General features: G+C 38.7%; 1 protein-coding gene across 8 annotated transcripts in view; it reads left to right on the top strand.

The window, feature by feature from the left end:
• CNTRL (centriolin) overlaps positions 1–26,292 on the top strand; it is a 61,146-nt gene extending 34,854 nt beyond the window's left edge. For 5 of the 8 annotated variants that reach the window (XM_050926659.1, XM_050926660.1, XM_050926658.1 and 2 more), the window contains 23 exons: positions 1,260–1,402; positions 6,445–6,625; positions 7,113–7,423; positions 8,156–8,364; positions 8,587–8,779; positions 9,210–9,340; positions 9,487–9,627; positions 9,737–9,863; positions 10,834–10,998; positions 11,972–12,110; positions 14,469–14,584; positions 14,939–15,156; positions 15,543–15,700; positions 15,976–16,049; positions 16,726–16,914; positions 18,304–18,529; positions 19,672–19,877; positions 20,204–20,344; positions 21,653–21,898; positions 22,352–22,414; positions 23,047–23,256; positions 24,622–24,736; positions 25,754–26,292. In XM_050926659.1, the coding sequence (XP_050782616.1) occupies positions 1,260–1,402; positions 6,445–6,625; positions 7,113–7,423; positions 8,156–8,364; positions 8,587–8,779; positions 9,210–9,340; positions 9,487–9,627; positions 9,737–9,863; positions 10,834–10,998; positions 11,972–12,110; positions 14,469–14,584; positions 14,939–15,156; positions 15,543–15,700; positions 15,976–16,049; positions 16,726–16,914; positions 18,304–18,529; positions 19,672–19,877; positions 20,204–20,344; positions 21,653–21,898; positions 22,352–22,414; positions 23,047–23,256; positions 24,622–24,736; positions 25,754–25,767 (3,716 nt within the window). In that variant the 3' untranslated portion in view covers positions 25,768–26,292. Of the gene's footprint in view, positions 1–1,259; positions 1,403–6,444; positions 6,626–7,112; positions 7,424–8,155; positions 8,365–8,586; positions 8,780–9,209; positions 9,341–9,486; positions 9,628–9,736; positions 9,864–10,833; positions 10,999–11,971; positions 12,111–14,468; positions 14,585–14,938; positions 15,157–15,542; positions 15,701–15,975; positions 16,050–16,725; positions 16,915–18,303; positions 18,530–19,671; positions 19,878–20,203; positions 20,345–21,652; positions 21,899–22,351; positions 22,415–23,046; positions 23,257–24,621 lie in introns of all 8 variants that reach the window. The other 3 variants (XM_050926655.1, XM_050926657.1, XM_050926661.1) reach the window with 2 other exon arrangements.
• Positions 26,293–26,947: the final 655 nt, after the last annotated feature.

The following is a 26,947-nucleotide window of genomic DNA, read 5'->3' as shown; positions in this document are numbered from 1 at the left end:
CCTCTGCAACCTTGACCAAGGTCTCACAAGCACATAAGTGGCAGACCTAAAAAACAGTCTAGGAATACTGGTGCCCAACTTTATTGGCCAAGCCACGTTAACTGGGTTACACATTCAGCAGTTATTGCAGAAACCTAGCTCGTAGCTGCGGCAGAAGCGTGGAAATCACATTTCACAACTGGTATCAGAGGTCTATTCATGACCAAGTGTAATGAAAAAGAAAGAATTTAGAAGCATTTTAAGTAATTTCAGAACTCTTAAAGTTCCCTCTATATTTAAGTACCATATGTGCTCGTTCATAAGCAAAATTTTTTAGTAAAAAAGGGGAAGCATCAGAGAAGGGGGTCGGCTTATGAATGGGTAAGGGGGGGGGGACATAGCACCTCTCCCCCAACAGAGGGAATAAGGAGAGGCAACAGAGCCAGAAGGGAAGAGGCAGGGCCAGAGTCTCTCCACTTCTGGCCACGCTGCTCTCCCCGCAGACTCCAAAGCAGCTGCAGCTCCAGGGCTGGCAGGCTGCAGCCATGCCGCCCAGCCTGCCGGAGCAGTTCTGGCCAGGCCAGAGACATCCTCCCCTGGCCTGCCCCAGCTAAGGTGGGAATGGGTGGGATGGGAAGAATGTGGAGGTCCCGGACTAGAGGTGGGGTCGTGTAGGGAGTGGTCACAGGGGTTACTCTCCTGACCCCCAGCTTCTCCCCCACAAAAATTTCCCCACCAGTTACTGTCCCGGCCCATCAGGGTAAGCCACTGGCGGGCCGGGACGCTTTGTTTACTTAGGTTTGCCTCCATGCCTGTAGGCGCTCGAGGTAAACAAACCATCTCAGCCCGCCAGTGGCTTAACCTGATGGCCTGGGAGCCAAAGTTTGCCAACTCCTGAATTATAGGGTTGGCTTATGAATGGATCATAAAAAATTTCCATTTTTACTTATCCATCTTGCAGGGGTCAGCTTATAAACGAACCGGCTTATGATCAAGTATATACAGTACTAAATTACTGTGTTTCTGATCTCACATTTCTTTCATCTAAAAATGAAATTACTGTATCTGGTGTTTATTTGAAGTGTTGGGTAATAACTTCAGTATATTGTGTTATTGGTATCAAATAACATAGAAATAAAATGTATTGGAGTGTGGCAGACTTTAAATTGGCATTTTCATTATCTTAAATATATAGACCTGTGGGTACCTCCATAACTATAGAGCATTCAGCTTTACTGAAGTACATTCTAAGGTTATGTAACCATGTTGTTATTTTACAGGTAACAAGGATGAAATAGACAATTTACTGGATGAAATTGCAGCACTCAGACATGCCCTTTCTTACCAGAATGATTACATCACCGGTATAGCAGATCCATTCAAAAGAAGGGGATATTGGTATTATATGCCATCATCACCACAAGTATGAAAACTAACATGGGATTTTGTGGAAAGTAATTTGATATGGAAAAATTCTATTATGAACCTCATTAATATTTGGAGGAGGAACTAGAGGGAAAGCTGATGGGTGTAAAAAAGACAAATGTTGCAATACCAACTTTCATACCTCATTCTGTACAATACCAACTTTCATACCTCATTCTGTACAAAATGTATGTTTCATAATACAGCTGCTCAGAACCTTGTTAATTTGGGTTTTTGTCTTTTCAACACAGAGAGTCATAGACTTTAAGGTCAGAAGGGACCATTATGATAGTCTAGTCTGACCTGCACAATGCAGGCCACAGAATCTCACCCACCCACTTCTGTAATAAACCCCTAACCTGTGTCTGAGCTATTGAAGTCCTCAAATCGTGGTTTAAAGACTTCAAGGTGAAGAGAATCAGCAAGTGATGTGTGCTCCACACTGCAGAGGAAGGTGAAAAGCCCCCAGAGACTCTGCCCTGGAGGAAAATTCCTTCCTGACCCCAAATATGGTGATCAGCTAAACCCTGAGCATGTGGGCAAGACTCACTAGCCACATACCCAGGAAAGAATTCTCTGTAGTAACTCAGATCCCACCCCATCTAACATCCCATCAGAGGCTATTGGGTATATTTACCACTAACAGTCAAAGATCAATTAATTGCCAAAATTAGGCTATCCCATCATACCATCCCCTCCATAAACTTATCGAGCTTAGTCCTGAAGCCAGATATGTCTTTTGCCCCCACTGCTCCCCTTGAAAGAGTGTTCCAGAACTTTACTCCTCTGATAGTTAGAAACCTTTGTCCAATTTCAAGTCTAAACTTCCTGATGGCCAGCTTATATCCATTTGTTCTTGTGTCCACATTGGTACCAAGCTTAAATAATTCCTCTCCCTCTGATATATTTATAAAGAGCAATCATATCCCCCCTCAGCCTTCTTTTGGTTACACTAAACAAGCTAAGCTCTTTGAGTCTTCTTTCATAAGACAGGTTTTCCATTCCTCGGATCATCCTAGTAGCCCTTCTCTGTACCTGTTCCAGTTTGAATTCATCCTTCTTAAACATGGGAGACCAGAACTGCAAACAGTATTTCAGATGAGGTCTCGCCAGTGCCTTCTACAACAGTACTAACACCTCCTTATCTCTACTGGAAATCCCTCACCTGATGTTGTATTTTGTCCCAATTACTCTTGACCTCAATGTCCTTAACTACTTTCTCCTTCAAATTTTTTTCCAAGACCTTGCATACTGCAGATGACAAACTGACAGGCCTGTAGTTACCTGGATCACTTTTTTTTTTCCCCTTTCTTAAAAATAGGAACTATGTTAGCAATTCTCCAGTCATACAGTACAACCCCTAACTTTACAGATTCATTAAAAATTCTTGCTAATGGGCTTGCAATTTCATGTGCCAATTCCTTTAATATTCTTGGATGAAGATTATCTGGGCCCCCGATCATAATTAAACTAAATTATTTAGTCCCATTAAGCTGTTCGAGTTTGGCTTCTACCTTGGATGTGGTAATATCTACCTCGTATCCTCATTCCCATTTGTCATCCTGCCATTATCCCTAAGCTCCTCATTAAAGACTGATGCAAAGTATTTGTTTAGATATTGGGCCATGCCTAGATTATCCTTAACCTCCACTCTATCCTCAGTGTTTAGTGGTCCCACTTCTTTATTTATTTTCTTCTTATTTATATGGCTATAGAACCTTTTACCATTGGATTTTAATTCCCTTTGCAAGATCCAACTCTACATGGCTTTTGGCCTTTCTCACTTTATCCCTACATGTTCTGACCTCAATAAGATACCTTTTCCTTGCTGATCCCTCCCATCTTCCACTCCTTGTAGGCTTTCTGCTTTTTCTTAATCACCTCTCTGAGATGCTTGGTCTACAACTCCTGCCTATGATTTTTTTTTTCCCTTTCTTTGGATGCAGGCTTCTGATAGTTTCTGCAACTTTGACTTGAAGTAATTCCAGGCCTCCTCCACCTTTAGATCCACAAGTTCTTCAGTCCGATCCACTTTCCTAACTAATTTCCTTAATTTTTTTAAGTTAGCCCTTTTGAAATCAAAAACCCTAGTCACAGATCTATTTTTGTTTATTCTTCCATTTAGTTTGAACTGAATTAACTTATGATCACTCAAACCAAGGTTGTCCCCTACAACTATTTCTTCTATGAGGTCTTCACTACTCACCAAAACCAAATCTAAAATGGCATCTCTTCTTGTTGGTTCAGCAACTACTTGGTGAAGGAATCCATCAGTTATTGCATCCAGGAAAATCTGAGCGCTATTATTATTACTAGCACTTGTCCTCCAGTCTATATCTTGGAAGTTAATCTCTCGCGATCACACAATTCCCATTAGTATTTACTTCATTAAAAACATTAAAGAGGTCTCTGTCCGTATCCAAACCAGATCCCTGCGGTCTGTAGCACACCCCAAGCACTATCCCAGGAAAGGCTCTAGTAGCTTCTCCAAATGTGATTTTTGCCCAGACAGACTCTGTCTTATCCATTCCATCACATCTTATTTCTTTACTGTCTACCTCATCGTTGATATACTATGCTGCTCCACCACCTTTGCCTTTATTTCTGTCTTTCCTAAACAGCACATAGCCTTCAATACGTGTACTCCAGTCATGACTATTATTCCACCATGTTTCTGTTATCCCTATAATATCTGGTTTCACTGTAACTCTAGTTTCTCCATTTTGTTCCCTAGGCTTCCTGCATTGGTGTACGAATACCTTAATTTTTGCTGTTTGGCTTCACTCACATTCTTTACCCGATTAGCCACATACATTCTACTGCCAGTATCACCTGTTAGACTGGTATCTACACTACCCTTCCTCCTTATGTCCATTCTCCTACCCACAGCTGTATCTTTTCTTACTTCATTTTCTTCCTTCTCAGTGTTAGAATCTGGCGTGGAGATTACCTGGACATCTCCCAACCATCTTCCTCAAATTCCTAGTTTAAAGCTCTCTTAATCAGTTGTGCCAGCCTCCACCCTAGAATTCTATTTTCCTTCCTACTCAGGATAAGTCCATCCCAAGAGAACAGTCCTCTGTCCATGAATGCCTCCCAGTGGCCATACCTCCCAAAGCCCTCTTTATAGCACCACTGCCTGAGCCATCTGTTGATCATCATCATCATCATCTTGTCACACCTTTGTTGCCCTTCTCTAGGAACAGACAGAATTCCACTGAAGATCACCTGAGCCTCGATTTCCTTAAGCATCTTTCCCAGCCTGGCATAGTCTCCCTTGATACGTTCCAGCGAGAATCTAGCCGTTTCATTTGTTCCCACGTGAAGGACAACCAGTGGATTCATTCCTGCTCAGATCCTCTTCAGCTTCAGGTCCACATCCCGTATCTTAGCACCCGGCAGACAGCACACCCTTCTGTTCTCTGGATCAGCTCTGGTTACAGGCCTGTCTATCCTTCTCAGTAAGGAGTCCCCAATCACGTAGACCTGTCTTTTCCTTGTGATGGTGCAATTCTCTGGTCTATCCCCTATTCCCTCAGGCTGCAAGTCCTCTCGATTCCTGTTCTCCCTTGCAATCCTCTGCAACCCATTCTGTATCTTCTTCCCCTCTTCCTATAGAACTAGCTACTCTTCTCTTCTTCCTTGCCCTCCCACCTTCAGTGACCACCTGCTTGTGCCCCTCTTCATTTTCCAACTCCGCACACCTGTTCCTGAGCTCTGTTTCTCTTTCACTAGCCCATCTTTTCCTCTTCCTGGTTCTCTTGGTCACATGCTTCCACTGTCAATTTCCTCACCCAGCAATCTCCCCTCAGAGTTCTTTGGTCCTGCTTCCATCTGCAAGTCTGAGATTATCCTTCAGCCCCCTCATGTCTTTGCTCCATCATGTGCTCGAACCCCCTTCCAAACTAAACCAGAATTTCCACCTGCATCTCCAGTCCTCGGATCTTTTCTTCCATCAGCTCTCAGGCGGCACTTCATGCAGACAAAACTCTTTTCAGGTACCCCCTCCAGGATCATGTACATACCGCAGCTTCCAAATCCAGTCATTTTCATGATAGTTGATGTTTGCATATTTATGTTGGCATGTTCTGTCCACACCACACATGCGATCTCTTATACTACATTGAAGTATGTACAGTCATACACCGTCTTGTCTCTTACAGGTCAGCTCTTTGCAAAATTCAGTACATTGCAAAGGGCTTCCCAGTTAGTCATACAAATTAGCAGCATTTCAGTGCATGCTATAGTGTTTCAGGGTTTAATTTAAGCCACACCTGAGACAGCAAAGAACATGTAACTTAAATAAAATCTTGACAGTTGTCCTTTAAAAACAATGTTGAACAATCCCAGATTAGCACAGAATCTAAACTATACACTTATTTAAAGCTAAGACAGTTCTCAAAATAGCTTGTCTACTGACTCCATCCTTCTCAATTTTGTATTCAAATTTCATTTTAATTTAATTAACTGTTTTGAAAGCTGCTGAACATTTCAAGCAGAGCACACCTCCTTTATTGCTAACCTAATAGCCCATTTAAATCCCCATCTAACTCAGTGTCAACTTCACTAACTGGAATAGTGAAGAAACATCACCAAAAGCTCGAACAAAAAATAAGTTGTGTGGAGATTTTAAAATATTGCAGACCTCCAAATCTAGTTTTTAATCACTGTTTCTGCTCTAACTATTGATGATAGGCCAAAAGGAGCCATATCTAATAAGACAAATTCTCAGACTTTTTCAAGTGCAGATAATTTTTGTACAGAGATTGTCTTGTTTGTCATCTGCCTTTCAACTTGTGATCCCATAACAACCCCATGGCAGCCACACCTGTTGCTTACATGGACATAACAACAATTAAGTATTCCTTAAATACTTCCCTATCTTTTAATTCAGTGTAGCAGCTGGATAAACAGTAAAAAGCACCATGTGATCAACCTGTTCTTTGAAGACCAGTTTGCAAACTGGTCTTCAATCAGATGTTTATTTTTCATTATTTGTTACTTCTAGAATTTAAACTTGCATTACTCTTGGGTTTTTAGGTCTCAACTCCTGGTTCTCACAGCACAAAAGACTCTGGAGTTAGCTTACAGTATCCTGTCTCATCCTGGCATTGCCAGGGCAGGCAAATAAGGAAGAAAGACTGTGTCTCACCCACTGCAAGAGGATGCTGGGTTTATTCCCCAGTCAGGAGTGGGTTCTCCAAATCAGATTCCAATAAAGGTATGTTAGTTTGATCATACTATGTTGTTTAAATAAATAAGCAGTTTGTATTTCCCTGAGGTTCAGAGAGAATTTTCTGAGCATCAGTGACTGAATTTAAAAAAAAAGTTTTATTATGGTTGAGCTTTTTATTCAATCTGAATACTTAACATAACTGCTGATTAGGGCCTTTCTTTAGGAGATGCATAATAAATAATGTCAAGTATTAGAGGGATAGCTGTGTTAGTCTGGATCTGTAAAAGCAGCAAAGAGTTCTGTGGCACCTTATAGACTAACAGAAGTATTGGAGCATGAGCTTTTGTGGGTGAATACCCACTTCATCGGATGACATGCACCCGACGAAGTGGGTATTCACCCATAAAAGCTCATGCTCCAATACTTCTGTTAATCTATAAGGTGCCACAGAACTCTTTGCTGCTTTTACATTATTGATAATGTTGTTAACTAAAAAAGAAATTACAATTTTGGTTTTTTTTCCCCTCTAAAGATGGTGAACATGGAGAAAATAATGGAGGAGATGGTGAAATGAAAGCTCCCAGTGACTCTCCCTTTGTAGCACCTTCTGGTTCAGTTATTTATACTGTCCTTCCAGATGGTGCCCCTGTACCTCAGGGGACTGTAGTTTATGGACCTCCTCCTATACCAACCAATGGTAGACCAGTTGCTCCTGGAACAGTTATCTTTGGACCACCTCCTGCTGGAACTCAGATTGTTTATGGCCCTGTACCTGCTAACTTTTCTGTCCCTCTCATTCCTATTGGAGTGCTTCACTGCAATGTGCCTGAACATCATGACTTGGTACGTGTATGGCACAGGCCCAGCTGTATACACTTGACTCAGAATAGGTGGTAGTGGTTTTTTAGTATCTGCTGTTTGGTTTTGAAAATAAATTTGTAAAACTACAAAACTACACAAATATTATTGACTCTGCTTATAAGCCTCTCTTAACTTTTCCCTCTCAACATTTTTTTCTCTAGCTAACAGTGTTCATTATTCCATCTTACATTTCATAGATTATAGATTTGAAAAGCGTAAAAAGGTTTGACTTAAATCCATATGCTCCTGCAGAGTATCATCTTGACTTTAAGAGCGTACTGGGAGACAGTTCCTAAGGATATGTTTTTCAAGAGACTGCACAGGAATTTGCTGGGTGGTGTCTGAACGGAAGATATACAGTTGGAGTTATACAAGTGGAGGCTATATGGCCCAGCAGATAAAGGCACAGGCCTAGAAGTAATAAGATGTGACTTTTAGTCAGAACCTGCAGCTAGATCACTGTTATATCTTGGGTAAATCTCTTGATCCTCAGTGCCTCCATTTTTGCATGTGTAAAATAGGGACATTGATATTTCCTTGCTTTTCTTAAGTGTTCTGAGACCTACAGACTAAGTTTTATATAGTCCCACAGCATAGGAATACAGCAGCTCCTCTAGTTTCAAACAACATCATTAGCTTTGCCTTGGAACATATTTGTTATGGAGGATTTTGTGGAGTCAGTCTTGTTCTAACTTTGTATTTGCGTGCATTCAGGAGAAGGAAATCTCAAGACTAGAAGATACTGTGTATCATTTAAGATCTCAGAGATGTGAATATAAGTGGACAGGAGTATCTGAGCATAAACCTAAGAAAGAGATGGAAAAATTGCATCAAAACATTGAAGATCTCTTGCATGAAAGGGAAGAGCTGGAGTGTGAAGTAGCAGAGCTACGTAAGACAGCCCAGAAACGCAGTAAACGCAAGTAAGAGTAGATATTATATGTATTTAAAAGTATGCCTATTCAGATTAATAGACTTTTCAAAATCTGTTAGTAAAGATGGTTCCACTGTATTACTATGCATAACTTATGTTTCTGTAGTCTCTGTGTAAGAGTGTATACCTTTTTTGAAAGATTGGTCAGACCTTTTGCATTTGAATTTTGAATTATTTGGTTTGTTTGGCTTCTCCCCTCCCTTTCTTTTAGGGACTTCACTGAAGGACATGTTGACAGTCTTATTATAGAGCTAGAATTAGAAAAATCTCTCAAACATCACGAAGACATTGTAGATGAAATTGAATGTATAGAAAAGACTCTTCGAAAACGACGGGCAGAGCTCCGGGAGGCAGATCGACTTCTTGCGGAAGCTGAAACTGAACTTGAAAGTACCCGGGGAAAAGTAAGTTGTTCTGTATTGTATCTGTTTGGTTTAAGGAAGATATTTGTGTTTAAATGGATAGAATATTTATTTTCATGGTGCAAGGCAGATGCAGCCAAGGATGGTTAGATCTGAATCTAAAATTGTTCATTTGCTTTGATGAGAGGGAGATGTGAAGGCAAGTTCTTATTCATTATTTTAAGTATAAATGGCAACTGTCTCGGTTTCTGTGAAGAACTTAAAGCCTGGGGAAATTTTTCATTTTATGACTTAATTTTTGCACATTAATCAATCACCCCTCCCTCCTCATTACTAATAAACTTCCCTCAAACCAAGTATGCCAATTTGCCATACTTAGATATTAAGCCTTTTTATTTAAGTGACACCACCAAATGGAATTGCTGTGAATCTTGTTTCAGTAATTAAAAAAAAAAATCTATTTCTTTTCTAGACCAAAGAAACTATTCAGAAGTACAATCATGCCAAGCAACACTTGTCTCGTACTGAGACTGATGCTGAGGAGCTAGAGCGAAGAGCTCAGGAGATGGCTGTTAAGCTTGTGAAAGCAGATCATCAGTTAAGGTACATTTCATATTTCTGGTTATATTGTAATGTAGATTCATGAAATGGAAGGAACAAAAGAAGGTGTGTTTCATGTTTGAAAAATATGATGTTGCTTTTGGAGACCTAATGCTGTGATATTCTGGGAAATAATGAATGTATTTCAGGTTACTTCAGGCAGATACAAGGGATTTAGAACAGCACAAGACTAAACAAGAAGGTATCTTGAAAGAAATCAATAAAGTTGTATCAGCAAGAGATTCTGAGTTCCAGTCCTTAAGCCAGAAGATAGAAATGTTGACTGAAAGGTAAGTATTTAATTTATTTTAAACACATACGTTTAGTTCATCTAATGGCAAAGAGAAGGGACTACTTAAGTGTTCTTGAACATATTTTAACCCTAAATTTAATCATTAGTCTTCAGAAGCTGCAGGAAGATATTCAGTTTGCAGAAGGTAATGAAGATCATCATCTCCAGATTCTTAAAGAAGCAGAAAATATTCTTCAAGGCAAAAAAACTGAGCTGGAAAGATTGAAAGATCAGGTAAATTTAAAGAAAAAAAATCTGCCCACTCCATGCACTGGAAGTATAATCCATTATGTTCTGATTTTTTATTTTTTGTCAGAAGCACCTAATTTTGTAGGTTTATTTTAGTGTCAGTATCTCCTCAACATGAAGTTAATACTATTTTTAAATGGCTAGTCAATACATATTACAAATTAAATACTATATGCACGTGCTCCTAAGAATGTTCACTTATACACCAGCGCATTGATAAATGAATTTTCACACCAGCCAAAATCTTCTTGACGTATACATTACACGCCCATTCATTCTGCACTCTTATCACTTATTGTCAAGTACTTGTCAAGAAATCAGAGCTGAACAGTATATAAAAATTATCTGTAGAAATAATGTTATAATCCAAGTTTTCTTTAATCTCAAATTTGAATATATTAAAATTGAAGATATGTTCCATTTTTGTACCAAAAAAAATCTACAAAAATGTGGTGTTACTGTAATACTTAGCAGGTAGGCCTTCCATATTAGTGTGTACAGTTTTTGCAGAAAATATGCTGTAAAGACAAGCTTAATGTGACAGTTGAATATATTACTACTTCTTCTCTTCCACCTGTTGCTTCTAGTAATAACTAAGCCCCATCCCAAAAAAAACTTGTGCACATCAGTAATCTTGGTGAGCTCCATGGGACAACTCACATGCATAAAAGGTACTCATGGGCATAAATATTTGCTGGATTGGGGTTGTAGATTGCAAGCTTCTTGGGTCAGGGACTTTTTTTTTTTTATTAAACTGTGTCTCTATACTGTGCCCAGCACAATGAGGATCAGGGCTCCAACAGGTTCTGCTAGATGCTGTCACAATAAAAATAATATTTTGAAAACTTTCCAAGAAAGACACTTTCTTTAGCAATAATTTGACACCCTGGCATATTTTAATGTAGATGTGAAGGTAGTTTAGGCAGAAGATTGTTAAATTTTTTTTGTACTGTAGATAGCAGCTAACCAGCAAGAGCTGCTGCTCTTGGACCAGCTGTTGGGTCAAAAAAAAGAAGAGCTGCACCTGCTTCAAGATGGCATTGCTCAGAAGAAAGCAAACCTCAAAGAAGCTCTTCAAGAAGGGGAGATTGAAGTTACTGATAAACGACGACAAATAAAGGTAAATTTTCAAAAGTCTTTTACAGTTCTTAACTGTGTGTGTAGTTTAGTGAAAGAAAAAAAGTTTAAAATATTAAAAGTTTTCAAAAAAATTTCCCCACCCCCTAAAAAAAATTGCTGTTTTGATGGTACTAATGCATAAAGGGCCTGATCCGGATCAGTTAAAGTACAGAATTAGTCCCTTGGTTATTTTTCAGTAGTGGGTATGTTTGTTATTAAACAGAAATGTCTGGATCAGTGGTTCTCAACCTATTTACCATTGTGGGCCGCATCCACCCACCCTGTATGGCCCTGAGGATGTCATATCGGGCTGCTGCTGATGGGCTGCAAGTGGCCCACAGCGACAGGTTGAGAACCACTGGTCTGGATGAATGTAGCTAGAATTTCTGTTGCTGGAACAAATGGTTGGTGAAGAAAAATTAATCCGGCTAGTCTGTGTAAAATATCCCATAACAACAACAACAAAATAATCGGTCTTCTATCCTCAGTTTTCTGGAGGAAAATTGGTGATTCTAGGTATATACATTTCTAGTGGAAAGAGAAATCTTAGTGGCCCCGGCTGTCAGTTCTGCCCTGGTATTGTGAAATTAAAATTCAGCACCAAGACTGATATTGTAAAGCTTTCTCTTTTTAAGTTTATTTAAGGGATATTGTTAGATTTACGTAAGTCTGTAAAATCAAAATTTTACAGACTTCAAGAGCAATAGAAATGTTTTCAGTTAAAATATTTCTTCAAAGAAGATCTGCAATTACATTCTTTCATGTTTGCAACCCAAACACTGCAGCATTCTGCTAAAACATGAGCTCAAGTGAAACTGACTAGTCTGTTTTTATTATCCAAACTAAATTAAATGCAAAAAGTAAACACAGCAAGAATGGTGATCATAAAAAAATAATTCAAAGTGAATTAATCTCTCGTTAGTAATACAGCTAAGGATTTTTTTAAACATTTTAACCCTGGTATGTTGCTATAGGAAGTAAGGTCATTCCTGGAACAGCTGAATGCCCAGATAAATGAAAAAAGAACACACCTTTCCCTCATAAAGCAGGACATTGGAAAAGAAGAAGAAAATCTGCAGGGTGTACTAGGACAAATAACTACACATAAGACAGGTATGTCTCTAATGCCGTGATACATTACTTTGTACAGGCTTGGAATGTGCATTGATTTTTTTTTTTTTAAGAACACTTAAAGTTCTGCTTTTTCCTTTTCCAGCTCATATTGATTTTTAAACTGTTTCAAGTTAACATTATTATCAGACACTTGTCAAAGAAGTTGCTTAAAACACACTGCTTTACATTTCTTTTCTGGAATGAAGTCAAAATTTGAATGAAAGTTTTATTGAAAACCTGTCATGGGTTAAATATCTTTAGAAGTTTCAGAAGTGAAAGTCCTGTTTTCCCCCCTTCAATTAAGAATGGATTTTCACTAAAAGTGTGAGATGGGGCACTACCCTCAAGCACACCTCCTCCCCTTGTGGCCTTACACTTATACAGTCACAGCATCCTTCTGGCGGTTTGAATCATTTACTCAGACATGGGTTCTAAAACCAAAATTCACCACGTGCGGGATCTCATTAACTCCTTTTATAGTGCGCAAAACCCCTCTTCAAGTCCAGCACTACTTTTGACCCTGGCGCTAATAATGACAAGCATATTCTTCCAAGTTCAAGAGTCCCCAGCAATCCTCCCCGAGTTGGCTTATCATTCAAAGAGTCTCACTGGCCCAGAGCCACAAAGGGACTTAGGCATTCGAGCACTGAGCATCTAGGGAAAAAAAAAAAAAGACAGGAACTACACTGATCCACAAAGCCTGGGTTAAGCACTTAAGCTCAGTGTACAGTGACTGGGGAGAAATAAGCACCTTAGAACACAATCCACAAAAGCCAATGTGCTAGGTGGGGAGCTGCCTAAGCTAGCCAATGGAAGATGGCAACAAGAGAGATGTATCATAAGCCTCACCTTTCTTACAGGGGGCCTAAGCCTGGGCTTCAGAGAGGTGCCTATCTCTGCTTAGTGACCTATGAACAGGAACCTGTCTCCTAGAGTCAGGCGGCGTAGGCACCAAAGTAGTTCCTTGCAGGAATGATTTAGGTACTGCCTCATCCAACACAAAATGGAGGAGGGGCAGTGAGGTGAAGTGGTGGTGGTGCCAGTGCCTAGTTTATAACTATTAGCCCTGTGGTCAGAGCACTGGATTGGGATGTGGGAGACCCATATTCAATTCCCCCATCTCCATCAGAGGGGGAGAAAGTATTTGAACAGGGGTCTCCCACCAATCAGGTATGTGCTCTAACCACTCAGCTATGAAATATTTTGATGTGGGGCTCCTTCAGTCTCTCTCCTGCTGAAGCTGTTCCACTGTGGATAAATAAGGAAAGAGTGAGTGGAGCAGGGAGACTTGAACCCTGGATCTCCCACCTCCCTAACCACCACGCTACAGACTTATTCCCTCCCCCTCCCACTGTCTGGCCCAGTAACTATTCTATGAGCACACCTACTGTATCAGGCCCTGCACACAAGACTCATCCACTTATCTTCTCCAGTTTGTGAGCCACTGTGAAGCTTAGGTGGGAGACCGGCATCCAGACACCAGCCTGAGGCAGAAACATAGGCTCCAAGGGCATTTTTACTCCAAAAACTTACCTGCCAAGTCAGTTTAGGCACCTACGGAGTTTGCAGGAGTTTTTTGGTTCACAGCAGAGCCTAAAAGTGTATTTGGGGGCTTAAGTACCTTTTGTAGATTGGGACTTCTCTTCTTAAATCAGGAGTCCTCAGCTCTTCTGAAGCTGGGTTATACTTCAGAGCAGTTGTAGCCCTCAGTCAGCTTTTCTGCAGGTATTCTCTTTTTATTCACTCCTTTCACCAGGCAGCTTGGAGAGATTAGCAGGCAGTCATTGTCATCATCCCACTAGGATCTCTAAGACCTTCCCTCCTTTGGAGACCCTTGTTCAACTGATTCTGTTAGCCTTTTTTCAGGCTTGGGTGCTCATTAGTCAGCTACCTGGCAGTCAGCCAGGTGGACCAAGATGGGCTCATTCTCCATAATGAATTCCATCATAGGTAGACTAGGCCCTGACTCCCCTTTAAGGGCCAGCTACTCCGTGACAATGTGTACAGTATATTTGGAATTACATTTAAAAATCTCAATTTAAAGAACACGAATTGCAAAATTAAGCACTCAAAAATTAGAAAACTCTTGTGCATATGCATTGTAAGAGTCTTTCATTACATTGTCAAACATTGCATTTTCTCTGCTTCACTCAGTGCAGAGGAATTGTGCCCACTGATGTTTTTAGAAGTCATTCACACACTGTGAGTTCTTAAAAATTCTAAAATGGCTCCTTTAGTGAATGGGACATTCTTGGCAACAAAGTTCATTTAGGTGAATCCTGTTTTAATGCATCTTTGCAACCACAGTGTTTTAGTTTTCCTATAACTGACTTGATTTTATTTATTTATTTCAATTAGAACTGAAGCACATTCTGGAAATGTTGCAGCTTGAAAATAATGAACTGCAAGGTCTAAAACTACAACATAGCCAAAAAGTTAATGAATTAGAAAAGACTCAAGTTGCAGTACTAAAGGTAGGTGTGTGGTGCAATAGGTAACTGAACTCTGGTCTCCCAAGTCCCAGGTTCATGCTCTAACCACTTCACTGTGCTTCCTCTCAAAGAACCTCAATTAAATCTGACACAGTGCAGTAGAAAGTGCCAGTGTGCAGTTTATATTTCATGATAACTTGTAAAATCACAGGCTGTTTGCCTTTTGTGTATAGTTTAGTGACAGGAGCAGTGAGTGCTGTATATGCAGGCTGCAATGAACTCTGGGAACTTTCTGGATAAAAGGTCCTATGTAGATGTACAGAAAGATGGTGTTTGGGTTTATTTTATTTTTTTTAATATCTGCAGCTGTTACTATATTTGTGTCTTATTTCATAGGAGAAATTAGAGTTAGAGAATCTCCAGCAACTGTCCCAGCGTCAGAGAGGGGAAGTGGAGTGGCAGAGACAGCTCCTTGAGAAAGACCAGCAAGAAAAGAAGGTGCTGGCTTCTCAAATGCGGACTCTGGAAAACAGTACTGAATCTTTGAGAAAAGAAAAGCAACAACTTGAAGAAAACTGTCAGAGTTTGGACAGAGAATTGTCACAAACTAAAAAGTGGGTGAAATAAACTTTTTCAAAGATCAGTGATTGGAGAGCCTTTGTTCTCATGACTTACTGTTTACATTTATTGTCATGAACAACCTGTTCATTTTTAAAAAGGATAAATGACTATACTATCCATTACTGTGGAGATGTCTTCTCTTAATCATTCCTACCGTGGCTTGTGGCTTTGTTTAGAACTTCAGTTGAACACTTGCTACATCTGTGATACTATGGCAGTGCAGAAAGAGACAATCTGAAAGCAACATGTTCAGTCTTGAAATGGGACAGGAGATATTACGTCCCATAAAACTGCCTGCAGTAGTACAGCTATTTAAAAAAAATCCTTGCCAAATATTTTAAATAGACCAAGAATGTGTTTGTTTTTTCACATTTTACAGAAATTTAACTGCTATTGAAGATAGTAGCAAAGTTGCACTGTCTAATGTAGAGGAAATGGACTTAAATGTCAGAAAACTGCAACAGGAAATTGATCAACTAAACAGACACAAAAAATCACTAAATGAAGACATTGCCGTAATAGAGCAGCATCTTCAAGGTAAAGAAAAGTTGCGAATTTTGTTTAAGTGACAATTTATAGCTTCATATTTTTACTTAAAACCATAGTGTATGTCAATCAGTTATATAATGTAGCATGCTAAGTGATATATCATGGTTTAAATTACAGTTTTCTATTAGACTCATTCTTTAACTATTATAAGAAGTTCTTTCTCTGTGCATAACTAACACACACACAGTGTGTGGGGTTATGTCATGGATTGTCAGTTTAGATTGTTTTCTTTTCTTTTCCCAAACATGTTTTGTTTTCTGTAGAAAAAAAGGAAGATCTGGATACACTGACGGGTGAACTGAGTGACTCCAGGCAACAACTTCAGCTGGTAGAACAGGTTAGCTTTGCTTAAAGATTGAATATATGCTTAATCATAAACTAAAAACTACATTACAACAACGCAAACACTGAAGCATAAACCAAGGGATGATTTTTCATAATCCCACAGTTTCATATTTTTTTCATCTATGTATTGTAATACAGCCATTTTCTGGATCTGTGCAGATTAGGGTGACCAGATGTCCCAATTTTTGGGTCTTTTTCTTATATAGGCTTCTATCACTCCCCACGCTGTCTTGATTTTTCACACTTGCTGTCTGGTCACACTAGTGCATATCAGCTCAAGGGTGCGGGCTTTATAGATTGTTTAGATATTTTAGACTTCCATCATGAGGAAAAAATCCTAAATGAGCTCGAGTCACTTGGAGCACAATACCATTTTAACTAGCTTCCAAGATTTTTTTTTGTTCTTGTTGTGAACACATGGAAGGAAGGGTGACCTGTGACAATGTTCATGTCCAAAGTATAAATTTCACAGTTTAAGATATGTCCTCTTCTAACTCTGCAGAAATTTTCCCAATCCTGCAGTCCTCAACAGCTAATTTTGGACATCGGCAATAAGGTAACATAAGGTTGGCAGAATATGGCCCAGTGAGAGGACTGTTTTGTGTAGGATGCTTAGAGAATATATTTTGAGCCACTATTCACGATTTTATATTTGACCTATAATGCAGGATCTGAAAAATACCACAAGGCATCAGGATGAGTTGCTTAGAGAGCAGGCAACCCTAAAAGGAGACATCAGTGAATGTTTAAAAAAGTATAAGGATTGCCAAGAGAGACAGAAAAGGAAGGAGAACCAACTGCAGCAGCTTCAGAGAGAAATAGGAGAGAGGGAACTGGAACTAGCCAAACAAGAAATGGTATGAGACTCAGATTCTCTCTCTCTCTTGTCTTTGCATGACTGGTAGAGACACAGCTTCTATGCTTCTAAAATTATTTTGGCAAAAAGGGCATAGGTGTGAGTTTGCAATTTAATATAATACTTCTATCTAAATGTTTTTTCTTATTTCATTTGGAGAGAAATAGCAATAAAACATGAGATTTGACGTTCTGGAACAGAAACTTTTATACTACAAAACAATAGCAATCCATTAATAATAAGAGCGAGCCAGATTCTCCCCTGTGGCATAACCACTTTGTGCTGAAATGCAGCACAAAGCTTTCTTAAAGCAATAGGAGGATTGTCCCAGTGTAAGGGAATCTTTTTGCAGAAGAAGGTTGGTACATGGTATCTATTCCACCTCACACCTACCCTTCTGGCTGCAGATGTAGATGGTATTTCAAGGGAAAATGGATAATTGCTGAGGTTTCTCTGCACGCTTTTATCCTCAGCTGCTGATAGTTAGCAGAACTTAAAGCAGCTCTTAAGCTGTTCTGACCTTCACCAGGGACTTAAGCAAGCATATTGCTGATTTAGGATTGTGGGAGCATAAAGGCTGGATAAACAGACACAATCAAAAATTGAGTTTCAACAAATTTTAAAATTTTAAAAATAAACCAGGAAAAATGTTAATGAAATTTACCCTTTCACATTTTGACCAGCTATAAAGCTACTTGGAATTTGATACATTTTGAAAAATCAGGTTTTTTTAATTGTGATTTTTTTTCTTTTGACATCAGTTCTATTCAATGCCATATTTTACATCCCTCTCCCACATCACATTGCTATGTGAGCTCATCAGCTGCAGATGAAGATCTGGACCTCTGTGTGTGCTACAATAATAGTAGATAACTAGAACTAATTTCTCATATTAGTTATTTTTTTCCATGTGTACAAGCCACAATCTTATTGAAATAAATCATCATACTTAACAGTTGTGTTTCATGGACAGCAGTTTTGCATCTGAGAGAATGCTATTAGTGTTGGTCTGATGAGTCAACAGTTAGCTTACTGCAGTGCTGTCACACATTGATATTGGCAGTGGCTGGATGCATCTGAGAGACTCAACATCTATAGAAGAGAACTCTGAGCACCAGTGTCATGTACAAACATCCAGCTTAGTATCTAGCCTAATGAGCAGTAGTACAGTTTGGGGGAAAACTAAACTCTTGTTAAAAATTTTATGTAAAAAGAAAACAAACATACCATTTCATGGGAAATTTTGAAATTAAAAAATAGAAAAAAGGTGTTCTGACTCCCCCCCGGGTCATCTTTTTCTAATAGAATCTATAATGATGGTATTTGTTATTGAGCTGATACTACCCAACTGTCTCAACAAAAGTTAATACTTGACATCCTGTCTTTGTAGATTCTTCAGCACCTCAAGGCAGAAATTGTGTGTGAAGAAAAAAAATTAGAAGAGTACACAGCTAAATTGAAAGATCAGAAACAACTCTTGGAACAGGAGCTGACAGACCAACAAAGTAAATTTGAGCAGGCAATAGCTAAAGTAAGATTGGCAGAAGAAAAGGTTGAGAAACTGGAGAAGGAGGAGACCTGGTATACAGCACTGGAAGAAACAGTGAGAAGAACCAGTAAGATACTTCTTACGTGCATATAACTATGATATATGAGGGCTGATCCAAACCCCATTGAAGTGAATGAGAGTCTTTCTACTGACTTTGCTGGGCTTTGGATCAGGCCACTGAAGCGGATTCTTAATAAATATTGATTGAGCTTCCCTACTTGGGAATGGAGAGTTCCCAGGTTGATTTCGCTAGACCCAGTTGTTTTACTGTTTGTTTAGACCAGTGTTCATGAAAATGGGAAAAATTGCATGGTAGTAATTTTCATAGGATTTGATCTTGACAGCATGAATATAACAGAAGGAAAAAGCAATTCCTGCTCTGTTCTGTTAACCAGCAAGACGAGTGTGAAGAACTGTAAAATGAAATCGAATTGAAAAAGAAATGTCATGATCTCTTAAGGGGACTTGGTAATAATTGGAGAATAATCTTTAGATACAACTTCAACCACTGAAGACCAATGGAATTTCATTTCAGTGCTCTCTTGCACTTTTTTAGTGGCAAGAGTTTGAGGTTTTTTTAAGATAAAACAGAAGTTATTATTTTCAGTCTTGCTCAGTTTCTCCACCGTAAAAGAAGCAGTTAGCACAGCAGTATGGAGAAGTTGCAGGTCCCTGAAAACTGAAGAAACTATGAGTTTTGTGTATAGAAACTTTAAATTAAATTAAGGAACAGGAGTACTTGTGGCACCTTAGAGACTAACACATTTATTTGAGCCTAAGCTTTTGTGGGCTACAGGCCACTTCATCAGATGCATAGAATGGAACATATAGTAAGGAGATATATATACACACACACACACACACACACACACACCCCCCCCATGAAAAGGTGGAAGTTGCCATACCAACTGTAAGAGGCTAATTAAGATGAGCTATTAGCAGGAGGAAAAAAAAACTTTTGTAGTGATAATCAGGATGGCCCAGTCAACAAGTATATTGACAAGGTGTGAGGATATTTAATACAGGAAATAGATTCAATATGTGTAATGACTCTGAAACCTTTAAACTAGGGACTTCTAGAGCTTTTGTTGCATGTTACCCCACCTCCCCCGATGATTCTGCAATTAGTGCCATACACCCAGTGTGAGTGGATACATTGACTTTCTGCTGATTAAAGTGGTTTTTTTTTTGTATTTTATTTAATTCCAGGACATCAGCTCTCAGAAAGAGAAACACAGTTACAAGAAAAAAACCAAGAGATTTCATCCCTCCAGAAAGAACTGGAACTCTCAAAGGCAGAGTTAAACCATGTCCAAGATCAGATCCTGTCAGAGAGGAAGAAAGCAGAAAAGCAAATCACAGCTCTGAAGGAAGCAATCAAAACGCAAAGGACCCAGCTTGAGAGAGCACTTAATGTATGTTTTCATTGTGTTGCTATACAAATAACAATTTTAATTACTTGGCATTTTTCTTTAGAGAGAAAAATCCTGTATGTCCTTTCGAGCCTACAGGATACAATTCAGGCAATCAGCTCAGAAGTCAGCCACCCACACTCTGCTGTTCCTACGATGCCATGCAAACACTCTTAGCTGATCCCATTTAGAGTGTACTAACTGTTCAGAACAACACTATTTTAAGTCAGATAAATGGGTTTATATTGACATGTATGGGTTTTTCTTAAATGAGTTTGTCCATAGGGGAACAAAGTAACATTTCAGCAATTTTCACATTTATCTCTTAGGAAAAAGAGCATGAAAACAGTTTTTTGCAGAAAGAAATGGCATCAGTAGAACGAGTGGCACATGATAATCATGAACGAGCAAAACGCCTGATTAAGGAGCTGGGTGAGATCCAACAGGATTATTTGGATCTCAAGTCACAGGTATAGTCTAGTACCTAACCATAATTCCATGTTTTTCAATGGGAAGTTTTTGCATGGAAATTATGTATCTTCTAAACAAGTTCGTTTTCAGTCTGTTCACTTCTGTTATTAGCATGAATAAATGCATTTAAAATGTCCAAACAGCTCAATCTATTGAGGGCTTAATACTGCAGTCCTTACTTATGCAAAACTTGCATTGAATCATGGACTACAGGATTAGGCACTAATTGTCTCAAGAATCAGTGTTTTTGGAAATTAAATTGATGTGATTTTTGTGAACCTGCTTTTATTTATTATGTGCACATCAATGGAAATCCTAGTATCTCTGTCTTTCAGTCAGGCTAGCACTAGTAACGTTATCAAGCACGTGTTTATTGGTTTAGTTAAAACCTCTAACGCATTAAAGATTAAATAGAGCCATCTGTTGGAAGGAAACTATTCAGTGAAATGCTTATTGCATACCTGAAATGGAGTATGCTCTTGAGGGCCAGCTTCAATTACTGATGCATGGCTAGGTTTTAGAGTATAACCATGAAATTACTTTACAACTCTGGAAAAAACTGAAGCCTCAAACTCTGTCATGTCATGTATTTTAATAATTCCCATTAAATACATGCTTTTTTTTTTTAGGATGTAATTTTCACAATCTCTGTAGAACTTTGTCCGTTTCTAAAGAATGATTGCAGTTTTCAGGTCATAGATACTGTCTCTTTTGTACTTCAGATTTGAAATGTGTGCAGTAATCTCACAAAAATGCAGTCTCCCTCTTATTATGCTTAGTTTACCTTAAGCTGTAACATTCAGCCAGTAAAATTGCTGTATTGGTTGAACTATCCTAGTCCACTAATTTTAACTTGAGAGTGCTTCAGAGAGGAATGCTATCAGTACCTATACAGCAATTCAAGAGGACCGACAGAAGATAGGAAACGAAATGTTCTTGTTTTAATGTTGCCAATCTGCACTTCAAGGGAACTTCAAAAGTAGTTTACAGCTATGACAAAAGTTCCCTTCTGTTTTGAATTACAAATGCCTCATACACACATCAGGATAAAACTTCTTAGCTTGGTCTTACAACCCAAATTCTGAATTGTTTAGAAAGCCACTACTGTTCATTTTTAACAGCAGTAATGAGAGCAATCTACAACCATGTATAACTGTTCAATTAAAATGTTTGTTTTAGAAGTAGGCGTGGGTTGTTAATGCAAAAAGACCATAGGCTGGTGCTTTAACTTTTTAAGAATTTGATAGCAACATTTTGAGATTTCATCCCTCTTTAGAGCATAAATCTGTCTTTGTACTGCTATTTAGATTAAAACTCAGGAAGATTTGGAAAAGAGACAAAAGGAGATAAAGGATGCAGTGAAGATGCTAAAATTGGTGGTGAAAGATGAAATGAGAACTGGCCTTAAAGATGTAAGCCTATCTTCTCCAGAGCTGTTGGATGATCTGGAAGCTGTTTTTGAAGCAAAAGAATGTCTAGAGTGTGAATTAGAAAACTTAAGAGAGAACTTTCCATTTGAAGAGAAGAGGGATTTGTCCAAAATCCACTTAATGGTAAAATTACTTTTAAAGACACTTTATAAATACAATCAAAACACTGCATCAATCTATACCAGGGTTAAATGTGGCCCTATTTGTTTAAATTGAACCCTTGATTGTGTATTTTATGTACTTCATTTCAATCTCAGATGCATAACTGGATACTTCTAATAACCTCTCTCTCTCTCATTAAAACTGGATTGCTTAGTTGAGCTAAACTAAATTTTTCTGGTACATCTTTTTGGTTACTAATAATCAACTCAATCCTGCATTCCTTACACACCACACACACGCACACACACCCCCAAACTCCACTGATTTCAATGGAAGACTTGACTTGCATGTGAAAGGAATGGAAGATTGGTCCTACTACATATTTATGTTTGTGGTCTATGTATAGATTTTTCTTTTTTAAACAGATTTAGAACCTTGTGTTTTGGCTGTTGACAGTGATTCTTTTTTCTCAAGGATGAACAGTGGCGTGGAGAAGCACTCAGAGAAAAGCTGCATCACCATGAAGATCGGCTCAAGGTTGTATCTCACACACTATATATAATGCATTTATTTATTAAGTCTAGCAGGGCTCCTTTGTAAGAATTCTTGAGTCTTTTTTCCTTTTGGTTCTTGAACCATAATTTTATACATTTTAAACAACCATACAATACTTTTTGCAATATCAAAGATCTTTCCATTGGGATGAAAAGGAAGAAGAGGAAGGCACTGTATATTTTCAATGTAAATTAATAATTTTTTGCGCAAAGTTCATGGTATTTAAACATGCTTCCCTTAACACTACTTTTCCAGAAAGGCTTTTTTATGTGAATGTTGTCGTAATTCTTTAACTTACACAGTGCACTACATTACCAGTGTGATGGCCTGTAATGCAAGTCTAGCTACAATCACAAATGGAACCAGAATTTGGTTAGCACACATCTGCTGCTGTTCTTTGAGTAATGTTTTATGATGATAGACAATACCATACAAATATTGCTTTCCTGAATGGTCAGGACAGGTAAAAGATTATTAGAAGAGAATAGGCAAAACAGGTTCCATCATATTATGTTATTTTTTTTAATAGTCTGACCTCCACTATCAATTAAAACCTGGAAATGAAGCAGAAATTGGATGTAAAGGAAATAATGTAGTTGTTCTGTTTTACTAAGGCTCAACTTCGACAATGCATGTCCAAGCAAGTGGAAGTATTAATGAAAGGAAAACGGCAAACGGAGGGCACCCTGCATAGCTTAAAGAGACAAGTCGATGCACTAGATGAACTGGTTAGCAGCACTGCTACAGATTCACTCTTTCTGTCCCAAAGCTCATCAGGGCTAATGTCCTCCCTTAACGATGATCTTAATGTTACACAGAACCAGGTAACACTTTAGAGCATTTTACAATACCACATTTTCAAATCATTGTGGTCTATTAACTCTGATGGCCACCTGCCGTAGCCAGATACACTAATGCACTTAGCGTTTTCACAGCCATAGTCTTACGCTGCTGTAGAATTGTCCTGGAAAGTTTAATACAAATGACAGTGTTTTGAAACACATGCATGCAAAAGTGGTAGTTGCTCCATGTACTCTTCCGTAACTCCTTTTGATTTGTCCCAACTCTGAAATGGCTGAGTCTGAAACTGAATTTGTTTTAACTCACTTTACTGTTTCTTGGACTTAATATTAAAAGCAATTTGTATATAACAGGAACTGGGGAGCTCTTAAAGGAATACCAACTTAAAAGTTTCTGCCTGAACATTTCCTACCTATATTGGTTACAAGTAAACTCAAGATAATTGTAGCCAAAACACTAGATGGGGAGGAATCTGTTTTGTTTTCCAATTCATGCACTTTGTGCATCATCAGTTTTTCCCCTTTCCCTATATAGAAGAAGACACGAATGTGACTCCAAATCCACAAAAATTGGCAATAGTAACTGAAACAGCTTTTAACTTTTTAAAAAGTTACTAGATAGAGGGACACCGTTAGCTTAACCTCTGCATGCCGGTTTTACAAAGTTTAGGAAGTTTGTACCATTGCAATACAAGATTCCAAACCTGCATGACAAACAGTGACAACCAATTGTACCCCCTGTGAAGTAGGCAAATATCCAGTCTTCCATTTTACAGATGAGGAAGCAAAGACACAGTTTACATTATCTACTCAAGGTCAAATTAAGTCATGTCTGAAATCAGTAGTAAAAACATCTCTGCCATTTCTCTTTGGTACCTAAATCTATAACATCAGAGTGCCCCCTCAGGGAAGTTACATCTGTTTCTTTTGTAACTAGGGACTACCTACCTTTTATATATACACTTCCTGGTTCTTAGCCTAAATGCAAAGATGGCCCTCTAAACTGACATAAGAATAGCAACATGAGGAATAGTCTGTGGGGAAGAATTTGCCTGTCAAGAGATGTGGATCTATTTTCTGACCACTGACTAAAATCAGTGTCCTATTATGAGGAGGATGTGCGGGGGGTGGCAGCTTAAACTTTATGTATTTATAACCTTCATGCTAAATTCCGCTGTCTGTATGTATGGGACTCCTACTTGTGGAAAAATGCTTACATGTAAGTCTGACATTTTGTTTAAGACAAACCAACCTTTGGAGGTGAGGTTACCATAAAACTTGAAGTTTATATCCCAGAGTAAATGGGTATTTCAGAGATTAATTTGAATTTGCTCACTACATGCATTACCTTTCACACACAGTTTCTCAAATGGTTTCTCTTTTTTCTAGGTTGCTCTGACAGGAGTTGTCAGATCTCCTGACAGGAGGCCAGCAGGTATTTCATCTCAATCTCAACGATTCCACCAATATCATACACAAGAAATAATCCCACTAAACCATGGAGGTAAGAGCCAGCTGTTACATTAAGTCACATAGATCCATATAGACAAAGTTAAACAGAGCTTCTCTTTGAAGACCTGTATGTAGCAGGGCATAGCATATACTGCATCTTCTCAGAACAAAGTTAGGTAGCTAATAGTGCTTACTACTATACTGATACATGCTACCATTTCTTGATTCCACAGAATAGGTGCTTTATGGACCTAAAACAGGCTTCCCAAGGAAATAATCTCCACCTTTGTTTTAAATTCATCTCCCATTTAAAATGGTTTTGGCTCATGTTTGGTGAAAATACTCCTGCCTTTTGTGTGGGAGCACCCCATAACCCTCCAGTTTAACAGGTTATACATTTCTGCAGGAAGCAGAGAGGATTGTACTCTGCATTATGGATGTCACTTTTCACAGGGGCATTTTATCGTTAAGCTTGCCAACAGTTCAATCTGGCAGTGGCTAGGGTCTAGCTGTAAACCTGTGTACTCTGTTTTCAAGAGAACTTCAGCAGTAGGTTCTACACTGCCAAAAATTCTGGCTTATAATGAATGCAGATCCTTCATGTTCATGGTGCTAGTTTAGTGAGGTGCTTTGATTTGAGCCACTCTTCACTCAGTGAGGAGCTATCACTTCATGCAATAGTCTCTAATTAGGGTGACCAGACAGCAAGTGTGAAAAATTGGGACTGGGCGTGGAGGGTAATAGGAGCCTAGATAAGAAAAAGACCCCAAAATCAGGACATCTGGTCACCCTAGTCTCTAACGGACTGCTCCACTGGAGATATACAAAGAATTGTTTTACAATAAATTCATGCTGCCCAGTTTTTTCTATACAGTGAAGCTGGAAACGTGTACATGAAGAACAACATAATACACAAGGGCATTTAAAAAAGGCTGGCAGGATGTGATCCAATGGCTGTCCTGGCTATCTTTGCTCTTAGAGCACAAGAGAACATCTTGCATCTAGAACAAAATATCTTGCCAGTGTTCTAGCAGAATCACTAACTTTCTCCAAACTTTTTTCTTTGTAGTAGAAGAATGCTGACATTTAGCAATGCTAACAGTTCTATGGCTGGGAATGACACTCTTTCTAGCCCCTGGTCCAAATATACAACCTGAAGACTGCTACCTCATTAACTTACAAGTGTGGATAACCAGACACACCATACAGCCAATTGTCAAGGCAGTATGGTCCACCATTCCTGAATATTTGTTCCATGTAAATACTGGCTGTAAGTCTGTCAGTACTCTAAAGTTGTGTATGGTACTGTAACGTAAGTTACTTATGCAAGAGATAATGGTAATATTTATTATGTTAAAGCCTGGTGTTAATGTGAGAGATGAACTTTTTATTCTGGGGCACAAAGGTTCCAATAATTATCTCAAATCTTTAACATTTAATTTAAAAGCCACCACCACAAATTTGAATTTCTGTGGTATGACATATCTGGTAATAGTTATAGTTTCTTCCTCTGCTGTCAAACAAATGCCATTATTCCTCTGTCTTTATGCACCATGACTTTAAATGGAATATTTCTTACACAAAATAAAGTTTGATTTTAAGATGTTACATGTACCTTACTTTCCCTTGTTTTTCCATGCATTTGGTATTTAACTTTTCATAAAGAGATCATAGCATAGCTGTAGTAAGACCTGTACCAAACAAACAGTCACTTCAATACCAGCACTGTGAAAGGTTGCTATTAAGGCAGTGTTTAGGGCTACAGGCCCCAAACTCCTTTCACCTCAGAGATTTGGTACAGAAAGAAAAGCACAAATAAAACTAGGATTGTGCAGCTCTGGTGTATTAAATTCCAAGGATACTATGCAATACATATGGATAAAAACAGAATATGCACTTTCACTTAAGTATAACTGTTACTGGCTGTTAACTAGGCATTCAGTTAATAACTTCATTTTCTGGCAGTGCTCATGAGTAGCTTCTCAAGCTGAAGTACATGACTGCTCCTACTATTGACTTTGGAAGATGCAAGTGGCCCACCTTAAATCTCACTCTAACTTGTTAAACATTCATAAGATGAATGAACTCGCTTCAAGGTACCATTTTATGACTCGATCACATGAAATAATGTACAACTCTAAGGTGCTCTTAACTAAGCAATAAGGAAAGTAGAAGCAGCAAGTACTGCTTTATAAAGTGAACATATAGAAATCTTTTTACCAACACAAATGCTTTTATAGGCACTAGTCCTAGGTCATGCTCC

Source organism: Gopherus flavomarginatus, chromosome 17, assembly GCF_025201925.1.
Source record: "Gopherus flavomarginatus isolate rGopFla2 chromosome 17, rGopFla2.mat.asm, whole genome shotgun sequence".
NCBI lineage: Eukaryota > Metazoa > Chordata > Testudines > Testudinidae > Gopherus > Gopherus flavomarginatus.
This window is presented reverse-complemented; position numbering and strand designations above follow the sequence as displayed.